This window comes from Amphiura filiformis, chromosome 11, assembly GCF_039555335.1.
Source record: "Amphiura filiformis chromosome 11, Afil_fr2py, whole genome shotgun sequence".
In the NCBI taxonomy this organism is placed as follows: Eukaryota; Metazoa; Echinodermata; class Ophiuroidea; order Amphilepidida; family Amphiuridae; genus Amphiura; species Amphiura filiformis.
Window position 1 is genome coordinate 20,080,339 of NC_092638.1, and position 25,153 is coordinate 20,105,491.

The 25,153-nt window shown below is 36.3% G+C and overlaps 1 protein-coding gene across 1 annotated transcript in view; it reads left to right on the top strand.

Moving 5' to 3' along the window:
• Nucleotides 1–25,147, top strand: part of LOC140164511 (nitric oxide synthase, salivary gland-like) — a 61,562-nt gene extending 36,415 nt beyond the window's left edge. The window contains 24 exon segments of the mRNA XM_072187806.1: nt 134–267; nt 1,249–1,411; nt 1,827–1,918; nt 2,441–2,582; nt 3,753–3,892; nt 4,958–5,135; nt 5,734–5,835; nt 6,078–6,272; nt 6,815–6,909; nt 7,416–7,531; nt 7,534–7,559; nt 7,823–7,983; nt 8,981–9,094; nt 10,570–10,744; nt 11,686–11,909; nt 13,148–13,341; nt 14,446–14,615; nt 15,858–16,068; nt 16,619–16,706; nt 17,484–17,772; nt 18,322–18,513; nt 19,211–19,384; nt 21,782–21,912; nt 24,402–25,147. Of these exon segments, the coding sequence (XP_072043907.1) occupies nt 134–267; nt 1,249–1,411; nt 1,827–1,918; nt 2,441–2,582; nt 3,753–3,892; nt 4,958–5,135; nt 5,734–5,835; nt 6,078–6,272; nt 6,815–6,909; nt 7,416–7,531; nt 7,534–7,559; nt 7,823–7,983; nt 8,981–9,094; nt 10,570–10,744; nt 11,686–11,909; nt 13,148–13,341; nt 14,446–14,615; nt 15,858–16,068; nt 16,619–16,706; nt 17,484–17,772; nt 18,322–18,513; nt 19,211–19,384; nt 21,782–21,912; nt 24,402–24,432 (3,537 nt within the window). The 3' untranslated portion in view covers nt 24,433–25,147.
• Nucleotides 25,148–25,153: the final 6 nt, after the last annotated feature.

A 25,153-nucleotide genomic window follows, 5' to 3' on the forward strand; every position in this document is an offset into this window, starting at 1 on the left:
ATTGATTGATTGTAAATCTGAACTAAACTAAACCCAATCACAAATTGAGTGACTGTAAATATACGATTTAGGGTGACGAATTTCACTATTTATTTCTTCTTCTTCTTCTTCTTCTTCTTTTTTAACCTTCCAGAAAGGACTATGCACGGAAGAACGATGTATGGGATCCATTATGTTCCCCCCTCGCAAAGGCGAGATGCGAGAGAAAGAGGAGATGAAACTGCACGCTACCGATTTCATCAACCAATACTACGCACATATTCGAAGGTGACTATTTTATCAATTATATCTTGTACCAAAATTTCCGTCGACTATAATATTACGCGCATATTTTCAATTCACCTTTTTGGTAAATCCCATAAGCCTTTTCGCGTACAACTGAGATGTCGTCATTTGACGTCACGCCGATCTGCATTATCGTTTTAGCGAACTGTGCATTTGAAAGCCGTGAAGTGCGCAGTAACGATGTGCGCATCGGCTTGACGACATCAGGGGTCGATCTACCCGCAAAGGCTTATGGGATTTACTGAAGAGGTGAATCTCAAGCTTTCGAAAAGCAAACCATACTTTTTGTTTAACAACCAATAGTATGAGCATATTCGTTTACAGACCTAGAAAATGTGTAGTGCATTTCCTCAGAAGACAAGCAAAACCGCAAAAGCATAAACGTTTGTCATAATTTCATATGTATTTCTTGTTCGAAAAATCAAAATGTATGAAATTTCAATGTTTTTTATTGAAGGACCATCCTAAATTCCACATTTAAGGGAGAGCGTGGCGCAATGGTTAACTTGCCTTTAGTGCATGAGGTCCCGGGTTCAATTCCCGGCGGTGGCGATTTGCTGGGATATTCACTTTAAAAATGTCTGAAATTAATTGGCCAGATCTGTAGATTAAATTCAGACTTCCGCTCTCCCCATGGTCCATTTAGAATTGAGTAAATGAATCATGAAAGTACTCCGTCCTTCGGATGGGACGTTAAGCCGTCGGTCCCATGTGCAGAGAGCCATACATACGTATCTCGCAGCCAGTTTCGAAAAGAGTTGGGTGTTAACCCCTAACTGTTCCCAATCCGTCCCGGTGTTCAAATGGACCCCAAAGGAAATAAGCTTCATTAGAGGCTGTCTTGGGTTATCCAGGGTTGTCAAAAACCCGAAGAAATCAAATGAAATTAGGCAATAACGAAATATTATATTATAAGATACACTTAAATTGGTGTTTTTTATTTTTTTATTCTTTGTTACGCAGAGTCGACACTCCAGCTCATAAGAAACGACTGAAAGCGGTAATAGATAGTATAGAAGAAACGGGTTCCTACAATCTTAGTGAAACTGAATTGATGTTGGGTGCTAAAACAGCATGGAGAAATGCTCCAAGATGTATCGGTCGTATACAATGGACCAAATTACAGGTATGGGTAACGATATATAATTGCACTCATAATGTCTAAAATGATGACATGCATGGTTTTTAATTTTGCATTAAAGTATTATTTTGTTTAAATCAGTGGAATAGAAAAAAATCTAAAATAATCATGGACACTTTGTAGGTTTGAATGATTTTGGTAGAATGCGAAATGTCGCTGATTATCAGCGATTTGGCTCAAAATAGCATGCGATACCATTACATTTTGTATCTGATTTTTGGACTGACTTTAGATATTCCACACATTTTATACTCCCCTCCAAGAATGTCATTCAAGCGTTTCACATCTTTAATGGGCATAATATCAAAATCCAATAGTACTAATGTGCAAATAATAGTTATATTAAAGTTGTTTTTGCCATGTGCATGACGCTTACAAATGCCATTAATCTTATCTTCAGGTGTTTGACTGTCGAAATGTTCGCACCCCCAATGAAATGTTTGATGCTATCTGCAACCACATGAGCTACGCAACAAACAAGGGTAATCTACGGTGAGTTTCCGAATCATTATTTTTTTTATTAGAGATGACATACCGTAAAACCCCGTCTACAAGCATATAGAGTGCTTCTGATGCAAGCTACATTAATCCAGGCGCCATTATGGAGTATGAGCAAATAAATTACGGATCCAAGAAAATACAAACAAGTATTATTTTAAGACCAATCTATTGTATTGGTATATGTACGCTGGCTTCGAATTAATTTAGCTTTCATAAAAAACACTATGTATGCTTGTAGACGGGGTTTTACGGTATTACCACAATGTTACTTTAATCAGGGATGCCTGGATTTTTTGTACATTTATAAATTGTAGTATTTAATCTAAGAGGTGAACCAGGACATGGAAAACTTACATTACTGTCAAATTTGCATATCATTAAGCAATAACCGCAACAATAACCGCAAAGAAATGGAAGTAAAATCATCATTATCAATATCACTGCAGTTGTCATATTAAATTATTATCAACCTTCGTAATTCAACTAATTGTATCTTTTTACTTAACCTGTCAGGTCTGCCATAACTATCTTCCCACCAAGACGCGAAACGGGTAAAGATTACCGCGTATGGAACTCACAGTTAATCTCTTACGCTGGCTATAAACAAGAAGATGGTTCAATCCTTGGCGATCCTATAAATATTGAATTTACAGAGGTAAGCATGAAAATACATCGAAACCAATGAGAATATCTGTGTTTACAAATACATTTGCCTCCATATTTATATAACCTCCTTGATGATAAAGCTTCATCTTATATAGAATCATGCAAAGTACTGAAACTCAATAAATAATTGTTGCGATGCATATAAACATCTCAAAAAAAGTAACAAACCCCCCTTAAATATTGACCATTATTAAAAAACGGGTGATTGTATTACAAATCTGTAAAATGCGTTGGAAGTTGAATTTATTTCTGCACATTTTGACACCTTATTTGCAGCAATTGACAAAATATAAAACGTCAGAGCGTACATATAAATCAATGTAACCCAAGATTTTAAAGTTGCAGTAAATTGTATTGATTTTGTATCCAGTGTAATGGAAGGAAATCTGTGTAATGATATCTGGGTGTTTTTGTATTGTAAAAATTTGTATGTAAGTGCAACTTTCAAATTTGGACCTCATTACATTAAGTTGACCGGTGTTTTATTGATTTCTGGGCTATCGTATCAAATGAGGTGTCAAAATGCCCAGAAATAAATTCTACTTCCAACTCATTTTACAGATTTGTAATACAATAACCCGTTTTTGAATAATGGTCATTATTTAAGGGGGGTTAGTTACTTTTTTTGAGATGTTTATAACCAAATACGTGTATGGGTTTGTTCTCCAAAAGTCAATTTGTTAGAAATTCCTTTCCACAATACAATATGCTTATTACACGTAGTAACAAAGAACATTAATTAACTTTCGAACTCTATGAAATGAGCTAATTGCGTTGTGTGAAGAAATTTCGATACAAACTTACTTTCGGTGGAGAAACCCACGGATGTAGATGCCGTCTGAACACAAATCTGCGTGAAAGACACGGTCAAGCGTTGGGTATGGCTTGTGAAAGAGATTGATATTTATATTACAAAGACCACACGAAGACCAAATCAAATGAGCCGCAGACGACAAACATTTGCATTTTTCTTTCTTTTACTGTCACATTGTGAAGTGTTAGTGTTAGTACCTTTAGAAAATATTTCTCTGTGATAACTCATGTTGATTTTGGCTAAATGCGTTGTTTTTTTTACTCAAACGGGTACCGCTTGATTCATTGTGCACCAATCTTGATTTAAAAAGGTCTATAACATGAATAATGTTGTTATTTCCTTCAGATATGTCAAAAGATGGGATGGAAGGGTAAAGGCACAATGCATGATGTACTGCCGTTGGTTCTGCAAGCCGATGGTGGCGATCCAGAATTATTTGACATTCCCCCACATCTTGTTCTGGAAGTCGACATAGAACATCCAAAGTAAGACTGTTAATTATCAACAATTTCATAGTACATGTTGTCGGTGAGCTCTTAATCTACAATTCTGCTACCATTTAACGCGCAAATACATTTTAAGAGTACACTTATCCAATTTGGGTTGAAAAAGTTATATTTTATCGGTTTAAGTCATACATACGGTAACTTATAAATTGAATACCTGAATACACCCAAGTCCATGGAAACTGATTTTGAGAAAACTACAAAACAAATCATACATGCTGGCTTGGTATACATACATACATGCTGGATTTCACATGCACAATAGACACATCCTCGTAGAGGGTGGATTTGGGTCAACATATAATAGGGCTATGTATAAGCAACAATTTCCCATGCTTAATTCAATTTGACCAACTTATGGACTTGGGTGGGTTTTGTATTCAGGTATTAAATTTGTAACTTTAATAGCTCGAGAGTTTGAAGTGCAATACATGATGTCTGACTGTACGGTAAGGGCTTCAATTGAAACAGGTCTAGTATCTGAGCTTTTAATTCTTTCCATTTCTGATATAAAAACAATTATACTTTGCAAGATTGGCGGTTAATAATTTTGACACTCAATATGTTGTTTTCATCTTGATAACATTGTTTCGATTCAGTAAGTCGAAAATAAACATAAATGAAGCAGATTATTGTTTGTGTATAAGAAGACTCATTGGCAATAACCTTCCTATATTGGCGTAACCGCTTGTGATTAAATTGTGGGGCAGTAGGGGCAGACATACACGTTGTATCAAAATGATTGATACCCATAAATTTTGATGTAAACTTAATGAAACGCCTGCCTCTTCCAAATACAACACTGGATGCTCTTTAAATGTCCAGGATGTATATGGCAATTAATATCAAAATTATTTGGATCTTATGTTGAATTTTGCTTATGAATTCATTATCAAAAACAAATTGTTGAGTACCAATAATTTTGATACATCTTGTATAATATATTTTAGCGTCCATTGAAATATTGAATAGATGTAAGAAATTGATACGATACCACACAGTCTAGCCTAATAGCAATAACAAACTGATTTATTCGTGTATTAGATTTCCATGCTTCAAGGAGGAGCTTGGTTTCAAATGGTATGCATTGCCTGCCGTCTCGGCTCTTCTTCTAGACGTTGGAGGAATAGAGTTCACGGCAATACCGTTCAGTGGTTGGTATATGGTCACGGAGATCGGGGCAAGAGACATGTGCGACCCACAACGGTACAATTTGACCGAGGTTGGTGGATAAATATGGGTTTATTTTTTGAATAAGTAATTACATGGAATCAGCATATATTCATATTTTAATTCCCTTTAATCAGACATTTTGCTGATACACAAATGAGTTTTGCCTCCGTCCCTCAAATGTATGCAGGGTCCCTAAAAAGAACTACCACGTAGTACACTATTATAGTACCACACTCGGCATTGCAGTATCAGAATAACTTTGGATATCAAAATTGTTGGCAGCATATGTGTGCTTAGTTAGGGAATAGACAAGCCTATGTTGATGGTTTTGTATTAAAGTTGTAGTGTAGTGCAGATTAGAAACACTACTGCATAATTTAATGGTCTTGTGAAACTTCAAAATACGATTCGGAGTTAGTCACATGTATGAGTTTGAACTATTTTTGTGACACCCTGTTACTGCCTAACGTTTTTGTAGGGTATTACAAGTCATATTATTATCCATCAACATCAAATTGCAGTCACCGCTTTCAGGAGATCTTTACACAAACATAATTAACTTGAGAAATCTTTTAAAACGTTTACCAAAATCACACATTAAATAATAACTTATTTAAAATTAAAGCTACGTTACTTTTCCCTTACAGAAAATAGCCAGACTAATGGGTCTAGACACAAGTACCAACGCTAATCTATGGAAGGATCAGGCAATGGTTGAGGCTAACGTCGCGGTTCTGTACAGCTACCAGGTAAGGATGACTAAAAGAAATGTCTTTTTAAACGGAATTGTTATCCACATCACAAAAAAGCCTCTGAAAACGAAGCAGAGATGTGGCAGTATAAACGCACTTTAATTTGTCTTGCTATCACAAAATATGTCAATTGAGTGGTATTTAAAAATATATAAAGTTCATCATAATTGATATTACAATATAACAGAACATTATTCATTGTTAAGATATTGAAAATCGTTGCTTATTTCCACTCACAGAAAAATAACATCAATATAGTGGATCACCACACGGCTTCTGATTCATTTATGAAGCATCTGGAGAACGAACAACGTCTCCGTGGAGGTTGTCCCGGTGATTGGGTGTGGGTAGTACCCCCGCTTTCAGGGAGTGTTACGCCAGTGTTTCATCAGGAGATGCTGAATTATCAACTAAAGCCTTCTTATGAATACCAGGTGGGTGCTAATAAGTATCAAGGGTGTTTTTGTATATGTATAAAGCGGTAGCAGTGTTATAATTCGTATATTTATAAAGCGGTATCAGTGTCATAATTCGTATATTTATAAAGCAGTATCGGTGTCATAATTCGTAAGGCGTAAGCTCGTAGAGCGTCCTCGGTACTGTCTTAATCAAGTGCATAAGATGATAGGTCGTACGTACAGTGTAAACTCTTAGAGCGTCCTCGGTGCTGTCGTAACAAGTTTACGAGCTTCACCACACCCCTAGCCTATTACCTTATGTACTTGGTTACGACAGTACCGAGGACGCTCTACGAGCTTACGCCCTACGAATTATAACACTTTACGGCTTTATAGACGAATTGTAACATTGTTTAACATGGTATTAAACTTAAAGCTCCTCGAAAGGATTTTGCTGCGTCAAATATATAGATCAGTATTATTTGATGCGACCGACGATATGTCAACCTATCGGTGTAATTATTCCTTTATTTTATATTCATAAATCTAATAATATATTTTATTTGTGAAATTGTCAGGACGCAGCATGGGTGCATCATGTATGGAAAGGAACTGCCGAAAAGAAAGAAACCAAACGCCGTCGAACCAAACTCACGTTTAAGGAGGTGGCCAAGTAAGAACTAAATAGTCTATATATCCCAATCGACTAATGACTTTGACGTGCAACAAAGAATAACAATAACTTCTTATTGTGGTTTTGAATGATTTTTAAAATGACAGTCCCGAGTTAAAATCATGAAAGGTCACCTGTAGACATTTTCAATGCTTGTGAGTGAAATTATTGTAAAAGGCTACATCATGTACATTGCATGGTATATTATAACAGATGTCAACTTTTCAGCACAACATTAATAATAAAAAAAAGTGAAGCTGCTCCAATTTCATTTTCTGGTCTAATGCTTGACTATCTCAGCTAATTAGTAAGGTGATGTGTCAAAGTGATGGTATAAGGTTATAGGATTTCATATCCTGAGCCTCTAACAGCATTATGTCGATATATACCACATACGAAATATTGCTTTTAAAGGCAATATGCTATATTATGTATCGTTTTCGACCAAAACCAAGTCTTTTCCATTTTAAAATCATAGCTTCATTCCACCGATTTATCTCTTTCAGAGCTGTCAAATTTTCGGCTAAGCTCATGGGTAAAGCTATGGCTAAACGGATGAAAGCAACAATCCTGTTTGCTACAGAGACGGGCAAATCTGAAACTTACGCTAAGACATTGTGTGAATCTTCAACCACGCCTTTGATGCCAAAGTAAGGAACTAATTCCACACGAAAACAAATATTTTCCTAGTATAACAATTGTCTAATCGTGACAAACGTATAAGCTGTACTACACTATGTTTCTCTTAATACATTCTTTCTTTAACTAATAATAAGCAGACACCTCTTTTAAACTTAAGATTCAAATGTTCCACATGAGACTGCTCTTTTTTTAAAAGTAACAAATTTTTATATTTGATTTCTAATACATCTACCAATATAAACTCATCTTTGCCATTCCCACTTTTCGCCAGGTTATGAACATGGAGGACTATGATGTGGCGCATTTAGAGCACGAGACTCTTGTGTTAGTTGTTACTAGTACTTTTGGCAATGGTGACCCACCTGAAAATGGCGAATCCTTCGGAAGATATCTGATGGAAATAGCGAGTGGCCCAGACGACAATGAACTAGGGTAATACACATTGTATTTATTCACCAGTTTGATCAAGTTCGGTGCATTCCTTCTCGAATATTAAGACTTTGATATAAAGAAAGATACTCACGCTCATTTAAACACGACAAACATGCCTAAAGAATCTGCAATAATTAATATCATTCACCAGAAACAGTCTCGAAAACTTTCCAGGAAACAAAATTAAGGTCAATTCGCTGTAGAAGTGATGATGTAACAGGATAAACTACCATAGCAATAGATGAATATAATATTTGAATATATAGCTCTGCACAACAACATTCACGCGGTATCTATGCGTTGAGTCACAGATGTCAAACAAATGCGGTAAGATTAGTATCTTTGAAAAGAGTTACGTAATTAATCGGATTAACTACCATAGCAATAGGTACAAACAATTTTGAATATACCGCGCTGCACTACAAGCAGGTTGCATTCATCACCTGTCGTCAATCATATAATAGATTGAATACAATAGCGCTCTTTTCAAAGAGACTAATCTTACAGGTGCAAGTGATTAGCATTTCTTTGACATCTATGGTTCAATGCAGAGGTACTGCATGAACGTAGTAGTGCAGCGCGATATAATCAAAAATTGTTTGTACCTATTGCTATGGTAGTTAATCCGATTATTACGTTTATTACGATTTTAACTTCGCCAGCGTATACACATGTGATAAGTGTAATCTGCTTGTAGTGCAGGGCGGTATATTCAAAAATTGTATTTATCTATTGCTATGGTAGTTAATCCTGTTACATCATCACTTGTACGGCGAATTATAATTATGGTAATTAAGGTCAATGTCCTAATCGGTCCACGCATATTGTGATATATAAAATACAATAGTTGTTTTACAATATCCGTACAGAATGGGTCTATAAATGACCACAAAATCTCTAAAATCTCAGTATGATGAACGTTGTTCAGACGTATCTATAAGGTATAACGTGACACTCATGCTATGAAGTCTTTCATGTATTCCTGTGCTCATTGCAGAGTTGGACACCGTTTCGACAAGTATTCCGCCATTTCTACTCCAGATACACCAAGTCAGCCTCCTAAGTCCCCAGGTGTTCTAGACTTGAGCACTGGTGTACTCGGAAATGTCAGGTAATTTATATTCGATTTCTTCTTTGCTCATTCTATTATTTTCCAACTATCATGTTTTGCTGACACGTCATCACATTAATCAAATAAAAGTAGATTTTCAAATCATTGCAATAATTTTATGCACTACCTTAGCACAAGTCTTCGTAAATGCTGAACTCTCCTTGTATAAACATAGACATAATGTATTTATGAAGAGCTTATTTCCAAACCGTGTTAAGTCCACAACCGTATGTTTCTCATTTACTTGTGTGATACAGTCACAATTACTTTGACAAGTTTGATTAGATTAGATTCACGGCTGTTTGATGGGATCATTTATTAGTTGTTCAAACAAAACATCATGTACAACCAAAATTTAGGCTTAAAAAGCTAGAATTGATGTCATGCTAATGTATACAGATGCTTTTGAGTCATTCTCAACTTTAATTTCCCCTCTTTTACAAATTTATTCACTTTTATAGCATTTTTAAAGCTTTTTCGGATATAAAATGTATCTATTAATGACAAAATTGGTGGCGCTATTTAGTTACTGGAAATTACTCTTTCAAGCTTTTTGTACAAATGATTCCTTTTATTGTTTGATAAAGTATGTTTATAAAATTTCCTTGTTGCTTGTTTCAGCTATTCCAGGTATTTTAATGGCAGTATTAATCACCTACCCCTTGCAAATAAAGCAATATGATGTAGGGTAAATAGCGCCATCTATAGTTTTCATTTAGTTAATAATGAAGCCAATTCTATATACATCAAACATCCGTGGATTAGATTAGATTAGATTTATCTGACATTAGCAACAATGAGTTGTACAATCAACAAGCCATTATTTTACATAACAATGCTGCATAACAATATGCAGACCATTGTTCTCATTTGGGAACCAAAGACCTCACACATTATTGTTACTGTGCATCCATCCATCCACTGTTTGCTTTGTAATGGTGCATCCAACTGAAATTATATACCTATAGCATCACAACTCATTCCAATATCTCACAGGTAAATCAGAAACATGTGTTTGTGGACTTTTAAGTAACACGGTTTGGAAATAAGCTCTTCATAATAATATTAATTGTCAGAATGTCAAAGTTTTGACAGTAACATAAAAAATAATTACCTTCAATGTTGACAATTACTTTTCTTAAGAGTTTCGAAAATCTGGCAATTCTTCTAATTCTTCTCCGAACTTTGGACAGATTATTGAATAAGAAGTTGTCGTCGACATTCGTTGACAGGCACATTTTATTATAAGCTATGGAACATTGACACTTGTATAAGGCATAACAGTTTATCATCCTGAATTTTGAGAGACCGGTATAGACTTTCTGTACATCATACCGAAGGCATATTAAACATGTTAACATCATAACCAGAAGAATGGAACACCAATATCATTCCTATCTCTAACTGCAATAAATTGTATTTTTTTCTTTTACCTGATGCATCGCCCTTCCTTACTTTCCTTTCTGATATCACAGATTTTCAGTCTTTGCTCTAGGCTCTAAGGCATATCCTAAGTTCGCTGCTTTTGGTCGAGCCATTGATACTTTATTAGCTGAACTAGGGGGTGAGCGTATCATGACTATTGGAGTAGGTGATGAACTAAGTGGACAGGAACAGTCGTTTAAACAATGGGCCAAAGATGTCTTTAAGGTGAGAAATAGGCCTACCGCAAAACGCCACATTCAGACAATTACCCACCATTCATCCGAGTCGGTCCATGGGCACCGTGGCGATTTTTAAAAATCAAAAGCGAAAGAGAAGATTATGTCTTAGGGTGTGACAGTGCATACATGGTAACCAGGAAAACATCTGTTCCAAGTGACCAGCATGGAACCAAAGGATCCAACCGTGTCATATTTTCCCTGTGTTTAATTTCATTTCAGATGGTTTGAATTGAACTAATCACATTGGTAAACAATTTTATGATATGACAAAACAACCTGCTTCACTCCATCCAAAATCGCTGCACTTTGGCAACAAGACAGGATAAAAGTATTAATTTTGATCACAGTCAATAAAATTGCAGATATCGACTGCAATCATAATTAATGTTCTTCACGAATGGCATTCAAAAGTCCTATGCTGAAAGACAGTTCGTATTGAAATGCCAAGGAAACTATTTTGAAAGTAGCAAGTGAAAACAACGCGTTTGTGTATCTTTATGTGATAACCTTCACTTTGGAGACAGACATAATTTAAAAATTATTTAAGATAGAGAATACTGTCTCATTTTGATGCACCAAAAGTGCGTATTATAATATACATTCCAGTAAAACAGGTACAATATTTGTGTTTGAATATAAAAGTTACTTTGATTAAAGCACCTTTCAAAATTCAAGTTATCTAAATAAAATACCCTGTTTTATTGGAATGTCTGTAATAATACGCAATTGTATTTTGAAAAGTACTTTAATTGATGAAAATATTTTAGTTTTAATACTTGTGTTTATGATAGAAGTTAAAAGTGTGTACATTATTTCATTCCCGCTATGAACAGGTACATTTTTGGTTAAAATAACGTTAATTGATCAACCACTTGTCGCTTACAAAAAATAATATAATTCAGTCAGGATTATTCTTATGTTTTTCAGACTGCATGTGACGTATTTTGTGTCGGAAGAGGCATTGATATGAAGGAGGCCAATGCATCGTTGACGCAAGGCGACCAGAGTTGGGCGGTCGAAAAATTCCGTATGTCGGTAGAAGACGAAAAGCCAGCTCTTGAACTTTGCGAAGGATTGAGTAAACTACACAATAAGAGGTTACTGCCAACGATACTGAAAAGGAGGGAGAATCTACAATCACCAGAATCAGAGTATGCATAGGATAATACTGTTTCCAATTAAATTAAAGCGTTTGATGCCTTTGCTTAGAAAACGTACATAATAGCAGACCCTCAGCAAACTCAAAACCTTCGACAGAAAAAGTTTTACTGTGGGGTTATATAAAGGGTATGAAACATAACACGTTCCAAAACATTTGTGAAAACTAGATACAAAATATTTGAACATATTCATGTTTTTAAAAGAGTTGACAGAATATATTGCAGAAATATTCGGCAAAAATGTTGCTACAATAACATTTTGACAACATTTAAAATGTTATTGTGCTGTTTTTGTCATATAAAACTTTATATAAACCGACATTTAAGTTATTGAAACGTTCTAAATAAAACCAAAACGTTTTAATGACCCGTTATAACGTTTTAAAAACATTTTTGTGTTTGCTGGGCCTTTATAACGTTAAATGTTATCCATGTCCAGTCACATCAGTGAAGTTTGCCGTTCATCATTTTTGTCTTTAAGACGTATTGGGTGTATTCGGCCTTATCTGTCTGATAAAGCTACATCATGTCTTGTCAATTCAATTATTACATCACGTCTTGACATCTGTAACTTGACTGGTATCACCACTGACCAACTTAACAGACTTCAAAGAATACAAAATTGCGCGGCCCGTTTAATCATGAAGAAAAGGAAGTATGAGCATATCACCCCCGTCATATATGAGCTTCACTGGCTGCCATTAGAATTTCGGATTCAGTATAAGTTAGCTGTTTTTGCTTTTCGGCACTTTGAAGATATTTTACAAACTTATCTGTCTGCTACGCTCTGCAAACCAGGTCGATCACTTCGATCTTCTACTGAAAGATTATTGAAATCTCCCCGTGTAAATCTAAAATCAGCTGGTGAACGCTCCTTTCATTTCGCTGCCCCGGCTGTTTGGAACTCGCTTCCAAACAGCCTCCGTAACACATTCGCTTACGCAGTTAAAAAAGCAACTTAAAACTCATCTTTTTCTTCGTGCTTTTCCGGATTCACATATGCAACTTGTTTGTCTTTATTGTTTGTGCGCCTTGAGTTCTTTTGAAGATTGCGCGCCTACTAAGAACCCTCCATTATTATTATTATTATTATTATTTTATAAGTACCAAACCTCTTTTAAATGTCTAAACATTAGTGAATGTATTTTTTATATTTGGGTCGTCGAGCAATAAAAATAACTTCACAAAAATGTAATAAAGTTAATATCTTTTTGTTCCAATCGTTACAGACGATCTACAATCCTTGTTGAATTGGACACACAAGGCGCATCAGAGCTCTTGTACGCACCAGGAGATCACGTGGGTATTTGTCCTGCGAATGAGACGGAACTTGTTGATCGTATCTTGATGAAAGTTGATACTGATATCTCACCTGATGCTACAATCAAATGCGATTTTCTGGAACAGAAAAATACACCACTTGGTAAGACATTGGTATAAAAAGAGAAAAAGAGAGATATTCATAGGGATTATATGTGACCTGCTACAACGAAATGAGTATAAAGTCGCAAGTTGGATGTTTCCAGACATCCTGGCTGACTGAGTTGATGTTGTTTGTTTGCCACGCACATGTAAAAGCCAGTAGTATGTCCTTCGTGAATGGTCCATTGTGCCCACATTCACAAATCACATACAGACATACTCCTAGCTGGAACAGGTGCGTATGAAACAAAGAACACCAACGTAGTAGCATGGGCGTTTCGAAACCACCAATTTGCGACTTTAGGCTCATTTCATGGCAGCAGGCCAAATCACACACATATATACTATATATTAAATTATGTGTTGTTCGTCCTGTTCTTTGATGTGAAATCGAAGTATTCATTATATTATTTGTGAAGATGATGTTTGTTGTTAATTCATTCTAAATGTAAAGTGCAATCCACAATTCTTCTATATCTTCACTTTGGTTCAAGGACCACAATGGTGTACTTTTATGTGCACTGTTTGTGTTTTTATCCTTGATATAATCACGAAGTTAAACATAACTATATATCGACTGCTAAGTGCCAGAAAGGGGTAAGTGTAACAGCTAGCTGCCTTGTGAACATTGGGCAATTTACACACAGTATACTGTACTCATCTACTCATGGCAGCTATTGCACTTACGCCTCATGCTCAGTGCTTGGTACTCCTCCATTGATTGACATTTGAATCTGTAGAACGGATTGGGTGTTTTCATTAAATTCTCAAGAACGAACCAGTCAATTTTCAAAATTTAAAAAGAATATGAAATCTGTTTTACTGCGCATATGCAATGTTGATTCGCGTATTAAAATACCCTCAAATTAAAGTTACCGACGCTACCGTTCAGGGACACCCTGTATGGCATCGTCCTCTTCGTTGCACACTCAATATCTATAGAATCTAGACTTTTGATGTAAGCTGTAATTCTGTCATGCCCGTGGATTATTCAAGACAACCAGGATTCAGAAAAAAACCTATTTCTTGTGTATAAACGGTTCTTTTGTGTGAAAAACGAATAGGATTTTTTAGTTCAAATTCTCCAACTGTTCTCTCCCTTCAGGGACATTCAAAGCATGGGTTGCTACCGGGCGTCTGCCGTTTTGCTCCCTACGTACAGCGCTTACGTATTATCTAGATATCACTACACCACCTACACCAAACTTTCTGCACATGTTGAGTATTCAGGCTACAGACAAGAAAGAGAGTGATAGACTTATGCTACTTAGCAAGGTACGTCAAAAAGTAATCATTTGGAGTTGAATGTAATAGTTTGAATATAAATAGCGGTAAGACATAAGTAGCTGAAAGGACATGTACCCAGATATTCGAGTCAAAAGCTACTTATTTGCTTTAGGAATGCTGCAAGAAACTATAAATTGATTTCAATTTTATGAGATGCCACCAGCTATCTGAAATGACGATTTGAAACTACCAATCTTCTGAAGTTGCTTGAAAAAGAAACGAAGAAGTATATGACGTGGCTTGGTATTTTTTTAAAATTTATGTAGTACATAAAGAATACAGGCCCATGGGGTATAAACAAAATCTTGGTTTAATTTAGTCTTGTCTGTGCATTACAAGCTCTATTTTAATGATTGGTTTTCATGAATGAGTCAGACACATCAAAATTCAACACAAGACTCCAAATAATTTGTACTATTAGATTAATTGTATAACAAGTTATAAACTATAAATCATTTTGTACATTTTGGGAGAAGCGTCCAAGAAGAGACAGGCTTTTCAATAAACATCTAAATTGATGGGTACCAATCATTTTGATACAGCCTAAATGTATGTTCATGGTCCTTTATTTGTAACAGGTCTTATCAAAATTAATACTATACCCATGACAAAAATAAAAAACAAGGGAAAAGGGAGTTTTGATTTTTATTGAAAAGTTCCAAATGCAGGACTGGATCCCATTGGAATGACTAGAATGTCCTTTTATAACGTTAATCTATACAAATTAGACGTATTAAGTGAACCTAAATCGACGGCTTAAAACCAGAGCCATCTGTGTCCATTTCTATATACTCAATAACATGTTACTCATTTCGGTAACAAATAGACGGTTAATTCTGCCCTCCATAATAGATGAAGTGACTTTGGGGTATATGCATGGTCACTTAAACAATTAGGTAGACGCAAATGACCATGCATATACCCCAAAGTCACTTAAATTTATTATGGAGGGCAGAATTAACCGCCCATTTGTTGCCGAAATAAGTAACGTGTAATTGAGAACACAATTGGACATAGATGGTTATGGTTTCTTAAAACCAGAACCACCTATGTCCATTTGTGTGCTCAAAAGCCTTCGAAATGTTCCATATCGATGGCAATCTTATCCATAATCAAATGAAACTGGAAAAGGTATCAATAAATCTTGATACAGCCTTTAAATATTTTGTAAAAACATCACAGCTACAAGCAATGACAAGTAAAATAACGTTGTTTTCCTTTGACATACAGGATCCAAACTTATACGAAGATTGGAAGTTTGACTTCAGTCCTAACATACCGGAGGTGTTAGAGCAATTCCCATCAGTCAAAGTCAGCCCATCTTTCCTATTGACGGAGCTGCCAATTATGAAGCCACGTTTCTATTCCATCAGTTCCAGCTTGAAGATGTACCCTGGAGAGCTTCATATGACTATTGCTGTTGTATGGTATCACACACAAGGTATGTGATGTGCGTCATTCCTATGCACCCCATTGAATTCACGTCATTGTGAAAATATCTCAAATCCAAATTACTTTACTGCTTGGATGTGTTTTATTTCGATACGACAATTGCTCTTTTGGTTTGATACACACTTAATATGGCGGCCCGGGGATTATTCCATTATGGTATAAGGGGACATGTGCCCTGACGGCCCCAAGGAATACTCCATACCGATAGTATACCCGGGGTATATGGGGGAGATGCGCCCTCCTACTACCAAATTGGATTGGTTTTACCCAAATGCTCCTACAGAAAAATCCTTAGAAATGTGGGAAAGTAATTGGTATGATTGCAGACTGCCGCAGAACATGTCTGAAAGTCCCAATTTCCGATTGAAAGTTTTATGAAGCAGATTCCTAAAACCGGGTACCATTTTCACCATGCTAAGCACGCTTTAAAATCTGTGAAGGTTTCAAGGATTGAACCATCCACCCGGATGTCGTCACATTACGATGTGTTTTACCATGTTTATATCGCTTTCATCATTTTGTAATATGAATTGCTGCAGGTGGTGATGGTCCTCGACACAATGGTGTGTGTTCATCTTACTTGAACAGAGTTACTAGCAAAGATACTGTTGCTGCATTTATCAGAACGTACGTATACCCAACGCAATTAGTACAGGTTATATCGTATTACTAGTAATAAGCATTGACAATGGCAACTTGTCATTGTAATTGGCATTATGCAACAAGATTTGACTTAGTGTGCAGAAACACGGAAAATGTAGTATTTAAAGAGCTTGTTTCTAAACCATATTAAGTCCACAACCACAACCACATGTTTCCATTTACTTGTGATACAATCACAATTGCTTTGACAAGTTTGACAGCAGTAACAATGAGTAGTACCATCAACAAGCCATTATTTACCACAACAATGCTGTTTAATAATATGCAGACTATTGTTCTCATTTGGGAAACAAAGGCCTCACACAGTATTGTTACTGTACATCCATCCACAGTTTGTTTTGTAATGGTGCATCCAACTGAAATTACTGTACATATAGCATCACAACCCTTGCAATGCCGTATTGCCCAGGTAAATCAGAAACATGTGTTTGTGGATTTAACATGGTTTGGAACCAAGCGCTTCATTTTTAGCCTAGTGCACTATTCATTAGAAATACAACATTTGCGCCTGAATATTGTGTTAATTCAGGCTGACCGACATGCATGGCGATTTATAACAACATTATTTATATAAAATGGTGTCCAAGTGGGCAAATTGGTGATGCCAACACATTATAAGAGTCGCCCAAACTTATACGCTAAACAGAGCATAACAATAAAAATCTTAAAAGAGAATGTCAAATTTTTGACAGTGTTCGTGTTAATTTACAAACATATAATGTGGAATTTTCATCACTGCAGAGCGCCACTGTTCCATCTACCCGAAGAACGCCATCGTCCAGTTATCATGGTTGGTCCAGGTACAGGCATAGCACCATTTAGAAGTTTCTGGCAAGAACGTCAAATTGACATCCAGCTGAAGAAGGGCCTCAACAACAGCAGCAACAACTTTGGCAACATGACACTGGTATTTGGCTGCAGAAAGTCCGTAGAGGACAATATTTATAGAAATGAAACGAACGTGGCACAGAAGGAAGCAGCTTTGACAAAAATCTTGACAGCTCTCTCACGGGAACCTGGTATTCCCAAGGTACAATGAATGAACCTATATTTTAAAAAAATACTGACATAACTATCTCATACGAAACTTTGTCACATCTTCTTCGTCGTTAAAGGACGACTCCGGCAATCACAACATTATACCTTATATGATAGAAAATTAATTATCAAGCACGAATCACGTGGTTGTATTTGAAACAAACTCATATTGACCATAAAAACGAATTAATACAGCCGTCTCTTAACACGCGAAATACCCGGGCGCCGAAATTGTCGAGTGCAATGACGTTCTAGTAATACAATGAAGGCTGATACAATTGAGCACAAGTAACCATGACGTCATTGCTCTAAACAATTTCGGCGCGGGAATTTTAATTATCGCGTGTTGAGAGCCGGGTTTTTTTTATTCGTTTTTATGGTCAATATGAGTTTGTTTAAAATAAAACCACGTGATTTGTGCTTGATAATAATTGTTTGGGTAACGGAAAGACTGAAACCCAATTTTTATCGGATTTCAAATATCAAAACTTTATATATCCCAATAGGCTACGTTTACTAAATCCACACATTTGTTTTTCAGACCTATGTACAAGACATGTTACGCAAGCACGCTGCTGAAGTATTTGAATTAATCGACAAACTGAAAGGTCACTTCTATGTATGCGGAGATGTACAAATGGCTGCTGAAGTTGGGGAGACGTTGGAAGGCATTATATCAATGGAAGGCAAAATGACTTACGACAAAGCCAAAGCCTATATGAGTAACATGAGAGTGAGTACACTATATACCCAAACATTAGAGCCACATTACGGTACACTTTCGTACCCAAACATACAGTGTATCCCTGAAAGAACTGTGTCGTCAAAAACTTCAATGGTGGATATTTAATTTCAGGACCAAACATAACTGAATATTTGATGTCGTTGTGGAATAAAACATATATTACATATTTTTAACTTTTGACAGTTGACCGCTACGTTCTTGAAATATACGAATTTTACGAGAATACCTCATTTTCAAACAGTTCCACGGATGACCAATCATTGATCTACATCTGGAAAACCAATCACTATAATTGATTGATATTTGAATCCGCGGAACGGATTGAAAATGAGGTTTTTTTATATTTCAAGAACTGAGCGGTCAATTGTCAAAATGTAAAAAATATGTGATAGCTTATTTATTCCTCAACCACATCAACTATGAGTAAGGTTTGATCTTTCCCAAGAGAAGGCCTCTTCAGAGGGCTGAGCTTTCAGAGCTTGGTGCTTGATATAAGTGCATATTTGGCTCTGAAGACGGCACTCGCTAGAGTTCCAAAAGCTCAGCCCTCTGAAAAAGACTTCTTCTCTAAGATCAAACCTTGCTCATGTAAGGTACCAAGTACAGTACCAAGTAATTTCAAATCATTAACCGACATTGTTCATTGTCTTATATGCTTAATGTGTATATCTGTTACCTTTAACAGAATAGCAACATGTACCACGAAGATATCTTCGGAGTTACCTTGCGAACGAAAGAATTGCAGACTAAAATGCGAGAGGGCAGACGGTCACAGGTTTACGTAACAGGGGCTGACAATAAACTCACCCCTGCAGTACCCAATGGGAATGCTACAGCACCACTAGAGTCTCCTGGAAAGGTAAACGGAGTCCTGAGCAACGAGGCTAAATCATTTGAGGACGTCCGGGTTAAGGCGGTGGGTTTTTTGTATCATGTGTGCAAGTTGTGCGATTTTGGTCGTATTAGTATTGTGGTAGCAGGTCCCTATATAGTTGTTAAAGTACTCTCTTAAAGGAGGACTTCGTGATCCTACCATCCTTTTTTATGACATTTTTTAGTAAATATCCACGAAAAAAGCTTATTCCCAAAATTTCAGTTCATTCTAATTTTGCGCTTGCGAGTTGTGCATGTGTACTATACTGCTCCATAGGCCACTGTTGTAATTTCGTTCTGGTATACCAGAACAAAATTCAAATTTGACGATATGTTTGCTAAACGAATTAATCTGCAAGAAATTTTGGGGGATAAGGCTGTTGATCACGAAATGCCCTTTTAATTAATGAGTGGATATAAGGTATAAGAGTGACCAACAGATTCCATGTAAATCAGTTTTTTGGAAAGTGTTATTCTTTGTAATTCTTACGAGTTAAGTTGGTGATAGTTTAAGGATGTGATCCTTTCGGAGTGATCCTTAATCCTTAAGAGAGTGCCGAACAATTATTACCCAAACCTCTATAAATGATTTAGTTACCATTAATTACCATCATTACCCTTAGAGAAAGTTGTTCTCACATACTGACGAGCCACAAATAACTATAAACCGTATCTTCTTGTTACGACAATGAATAGTTACCGATGTTTATGTGCTATATCACTGCACATGCTGTATATTGAAACGAAGTGGATGCCATTTTTGACATAATCGTCATTGTCGTGCTCGCGTAACTACACGCGTTTATATTAATTTGTATTCGCCATTATGCAAAAATGAATCTCGACGATTACACGGTGCTTCTTTTCATCTAATCTTTTTTCACTTGCGGTTATGATCAATGCGCAATGCAGACTCATGCGTAATGCACATGTAGTGACGTGGAATAGATTGCCTGATAGGTGCATATCTCACCCCTTTGTCATGTTAGTGCCTGTGTCCAACTTGCTGGTTATAATATTATACGAATAACATTTTTTTTGCTATTGGTCAAAAAATATGGGTGTATAATTTCACTGACCTTTTAACACATCGTTGCGTAGGTAAACCGTCGTAACGTTAAGATGACTCTTTAGGCAGGTCGTAACTTCACAACGTGTTCCCGTTACACCTTGTGAAGTAGAAGCTACGATACATAGTCACTCACGGATCGGGTTTGAGACTTACGACGTGTCGCATTAAATGTTAGTGAAATAAGACCCAGGGTCCTTAACTTCATTAATTCAATCTAAACCCCTCATCTCGGTATAAGGATTGCATATCTATTCCACTACTGCAGTTCAACAACAATTAACCATATAACGAAATCACCCTTGTCATAGCTTGCTCTTTCAAGCGCCGAAGCTATTCTAACAGAGGCGAAATCGATCACAATTCATATAAATTATGATATTTCATAATATTCATACATTTTGGCACCTGCAATACATGATCATTTACTTTAATTAAAATTGCTCGCACGTGAATACGAGGTGGTTGGTTGTCCAATTGGTTATTAGCTTCCAAGCACACCTGTATAGCCAATCGATTGTTGTTTAGCATCCAATACCATTCTCACTCAACGTATTTGGGATATGTAGCAGGCATATCAATTACAATTTATTCTGCCCGATGGAGTACAGCATCACATGTTAAAATCGTTTAATTGTTGTTCAAATTTTTAAGAATCGTTGTTTATTCCTTATGGAGTTGCGTATCCCTGATTGTACGTAATATGGCGACTTCCGGAAACCATCGTCGATGAAGTTTATCTTCACAAAGTTTGTATGTACAATTCAGTCCATTTCACTGTTGTATTACCGGTACGAGAATCCTAAGGCGTGTCCGTGATCCTAAGATGTAAGAGTCCCGTCAAAAGTACGTAGAATTAACTAAACAAATATGTATTCAATTGTATAAACTCACGATCACATACCCCATGACCCCAGGATTTTTTCCTACAACATCGAAATGAGCGATTGAATTTTACACACAAATCCTTGAGGAAACCCCATGGGATGACGATTCAAAAGAGGACACGCTACCCTCTATTTTATTCCGGGATTTATTCCTACAGAAATGCGAAACGATAATATTCACATGTGCTTTTTAACATGGTATTCTGTCAAAATTCATTCCCTAACGCTACAATATCTCTAACTTCTAAGGGATGAAATCAAAACTCGACCTCCGGTTCCGGGCAGTTCCATCCGGTTGGAGCCGGTTTATATTGTTCTAAACAATGGAACGCGGTTCAACAGGCGGTGAAGTTTTGATTTCATCGCTAATACCCTAATCGCAACCATATTAACCTATCAAAATGTTAATGCTTGGTTTAAATTTTAGAACGGGGAAATTGGTAAGCCACGCTCTAAACCCAAACCTCGCCGCTCCATTACTGCTACGGTGCTGATGTCTGATGACGAACTAGCCGATCTACGGAAGCTCAATTCTCAGGCAAATACAGAAGAAAATAAGTAAATGAATACAATATTTCACTTTCCTGACATTTTGCCTTTGTCTATAGATTGGAAAAATCAAACAAGTCGTACCAATATGATGACAATGATGTGTCACTTAAGACTATCATTAGTATAGAAGACCAGCGCTAATGTTTCATGACCAAATCTTAGAGTAAAGGTTTGAAAGTGTTTTTGGAATGCTACTTGGTTGGTTTTTTAAAGTTGTCCAGTTTAATTTTTCATGTCAGCAAACATATAACTAGACACCATAATCATGGAAATTGGACAATCTCAACCGTTTATAGGTAAAATGCACCTAGCTAAAATTGTGTTCCCGTTGTCACGTTTCTGACCATAGCTCCGTAACCAAAGGTCGCAAGGGCAAACCATACCTGTTTGGACTCCTTATGGCCAGGCGACTAATTTGGTATATTTTAAAAAAGAATTGGGATAATTTATAATTGTGACCTCTGTTTGACCTTAATTGACCCCTACCAAAAATGCCCGACACTTTGAAGAGAGCAGCCCAAGCTAAATTTGTTCAGTACCCTTTAGGCATGCCAAGAACACTTTTAAATCTTTGTTCTAAGATTTGGTCACGAAACATTAGCACTGGTCCTCTACTAAACAGTTCATGCACAGACATTTCACACTTTCTGGATTTAATTCATTATATTTTATACATCTTGCAATATGACACTTGGCAGTATATTTTAGATGCGGTCTTCTTTCGCTAACCTCTCAATATCTATATAACAAACTAATAAAAGCAAGATTGATAATTAACTTGCTATGGAAAGAATAATCCCAACCTATTGTACAAGAAAGGTTGTTTAATATAAATTTATTTTAAAACCATTCGCTTTTGCAAGCAACTGACATAATACTTATCATGCTTATGAAGCTTTGGCGTAAAATCATATAATTATGTGTGCTTGTGTATAGAATTGGCTTTTTTTAATGAACATGATAAAGATTATAGCAAATTGCAAGTTATCATAGATAAAATAGACATACGTAGATTATGATAAAATTCTTCTCCTCTTCTCTTCTGTTCCTTTTCGTCTTTCTTTTCTTCTCTTTCCTTTCTTTTTCTTGTTCTTATTTTTCCTTTTGTTGTTCTGTTTTTATGTATATGGAAACTTGTGTTAAAAACCTTTCTTATAATTATTTTCTTCATCTTCTTCTTCTTCATTTTCTTCTTCCCTTCTTTTCATCTTTTACAGTTTCTCGTTCTTATTCTTCTGTCGACTTCTTCTCCTCTCTCTTCTTCTTCTTGTTTATTTGTATGCTGTATGAGAATTTAGCCTATGTAAGTGTGGGATGTTTGTTCGAGCGTGCTCTGTCTCTGTACCAATAAATGTAATGCATTTTGTTGTACGTCAGTTTACAAGTAGATTATAGTTCATAATTATCATGACCACAACCAGGGTTACTATTGAAAGTCATTTATACAGCCTGTCTCAAAAAAAATTGTGCAAGTAAAAAGCGCCCTCTTTTGGCAATTAGAAAATACCGTTGTGACACAATGCTTACATTAACGTCAAGGGAGTAGTCTTAGCTTTCAAATACCGTTTAGTCTGTTCAATTTGCTTGTTTTAATCTTGAGATATGCTTACTTAACAACGAAAGGCTAAAATCACAATTGTGCCACTTTTACTATGTGGAAGAGGACTGTACATGTAAATCAATGATAGCATCAAGTTTATCAAGAGTTCCTTCGTGAAATCAAAAGAATGCATCAATTACACAACAATACAAAATTGTTTTAACTGTTTTTACTGTTTTATCATGATAAAGGTATAATGATTCTCTTTTTCCACTTACGACAAATTAAACGATAAATAAATATTTCACATTCTGCTGTAAAATTAAATACATGTGCATGTCAATGATTTTATCATGGTAAATACTGTTCTCTTTGTCATTCAAGCCATGTTAAAAGACCAAAAAATATTGCACACTTATAGGTTAATGCACTTTGACAAGTTCATGAAATTTGACAAATTAATGAAATTAGACAAAATAATGCACGCGCGACGATGTTGATGCGTCTAATGCACGAGCCCGAAGGAGGGAGTGCATTAGACGCATCAACCTCAGCTATCATTGATTTATATGTACAGCCCTATTCCCTAGTAAAAGTGGCACAGTTGTGATTTTACCCTTTCGTTGTTAACTAAACATATCTCGAGATTGAAAATAGCAAATTGAACAGAACAAACAGCATTTGAGAGCTAAGAATGTGCCCCTGACGTCGATGTAAGCATTATGTCACAACGATATTTTCTAATTGCCACAGAGGGCGCTTTTCACTTGCACAATTTTTTTTGAGACAGGCTGTATATGTTTCATAATTGATAAGTTTATAAACTGTAATTCACGTAACACAACTGAAGTTCAGAAAGTAAACAAAGAAGTTATTAATACACAATAAGCCTATACATATCACAAGCAAAGATTAAAACTGACTAAGTTAATTGTTTCTGTGTTTATTCTGACAGGGCCTTTCAACCAGTTCCTAGCAAGTATTGATAACATCGCAACGATTTCCATAGAGATGCATGCAACACCATGGACGGGACAAACGTTCGAGAATATTACGTTTTCTACAGTATGCATCAGATAAGTGGCGGACCCAGGATTGTCAATTATCCCGCCAATTATAAGGGGCGCAAAAGGCTAGAATTGGATGAAATCATTTAATTCTGACAGGGCCTTTCAAGCAGTTCCTATTGATGATTGAATATCGCAAGGATTCCATATAGATAGAGATGCATGCAACACCTTGGATGGACAAAATTCGAGAATGTTTTACGTTTTCTGTAATTACGGTATACGCATCAGGGGCGCGGGATCCAGGAGTATCAATTAGGGGCGCAAAGGCTAGAATTGGCTGAAATTGGGCTGATTTGGAGTAATTTTTCTCTATTTTAGCTTGAATTTGCTTTGTAATTAATGTGGAAATTGTAGGAGGACGTGCGCCGGATTTTCTCCTGTGCGGATCCGACCCTGCTAATGATTATAAACGTGTTTTAAAAGTGGTTTTCAGTGATTTGTTGATCACTTCATGGTGCTAGCAATAAGATAAAAAGAACGTAAGGATAAATCAAATCTTGACCAGTGGTTGATCGCCGGTTCCGCCCGGTTTCAATTGTTTAAACAATGGAAACCGTGCGGAACCGGCGGTCAACTGCTGGTCAAGTTTTGGTTTCATTCCTAATAATGATATACACCCTATTTAAGAGAATATCTC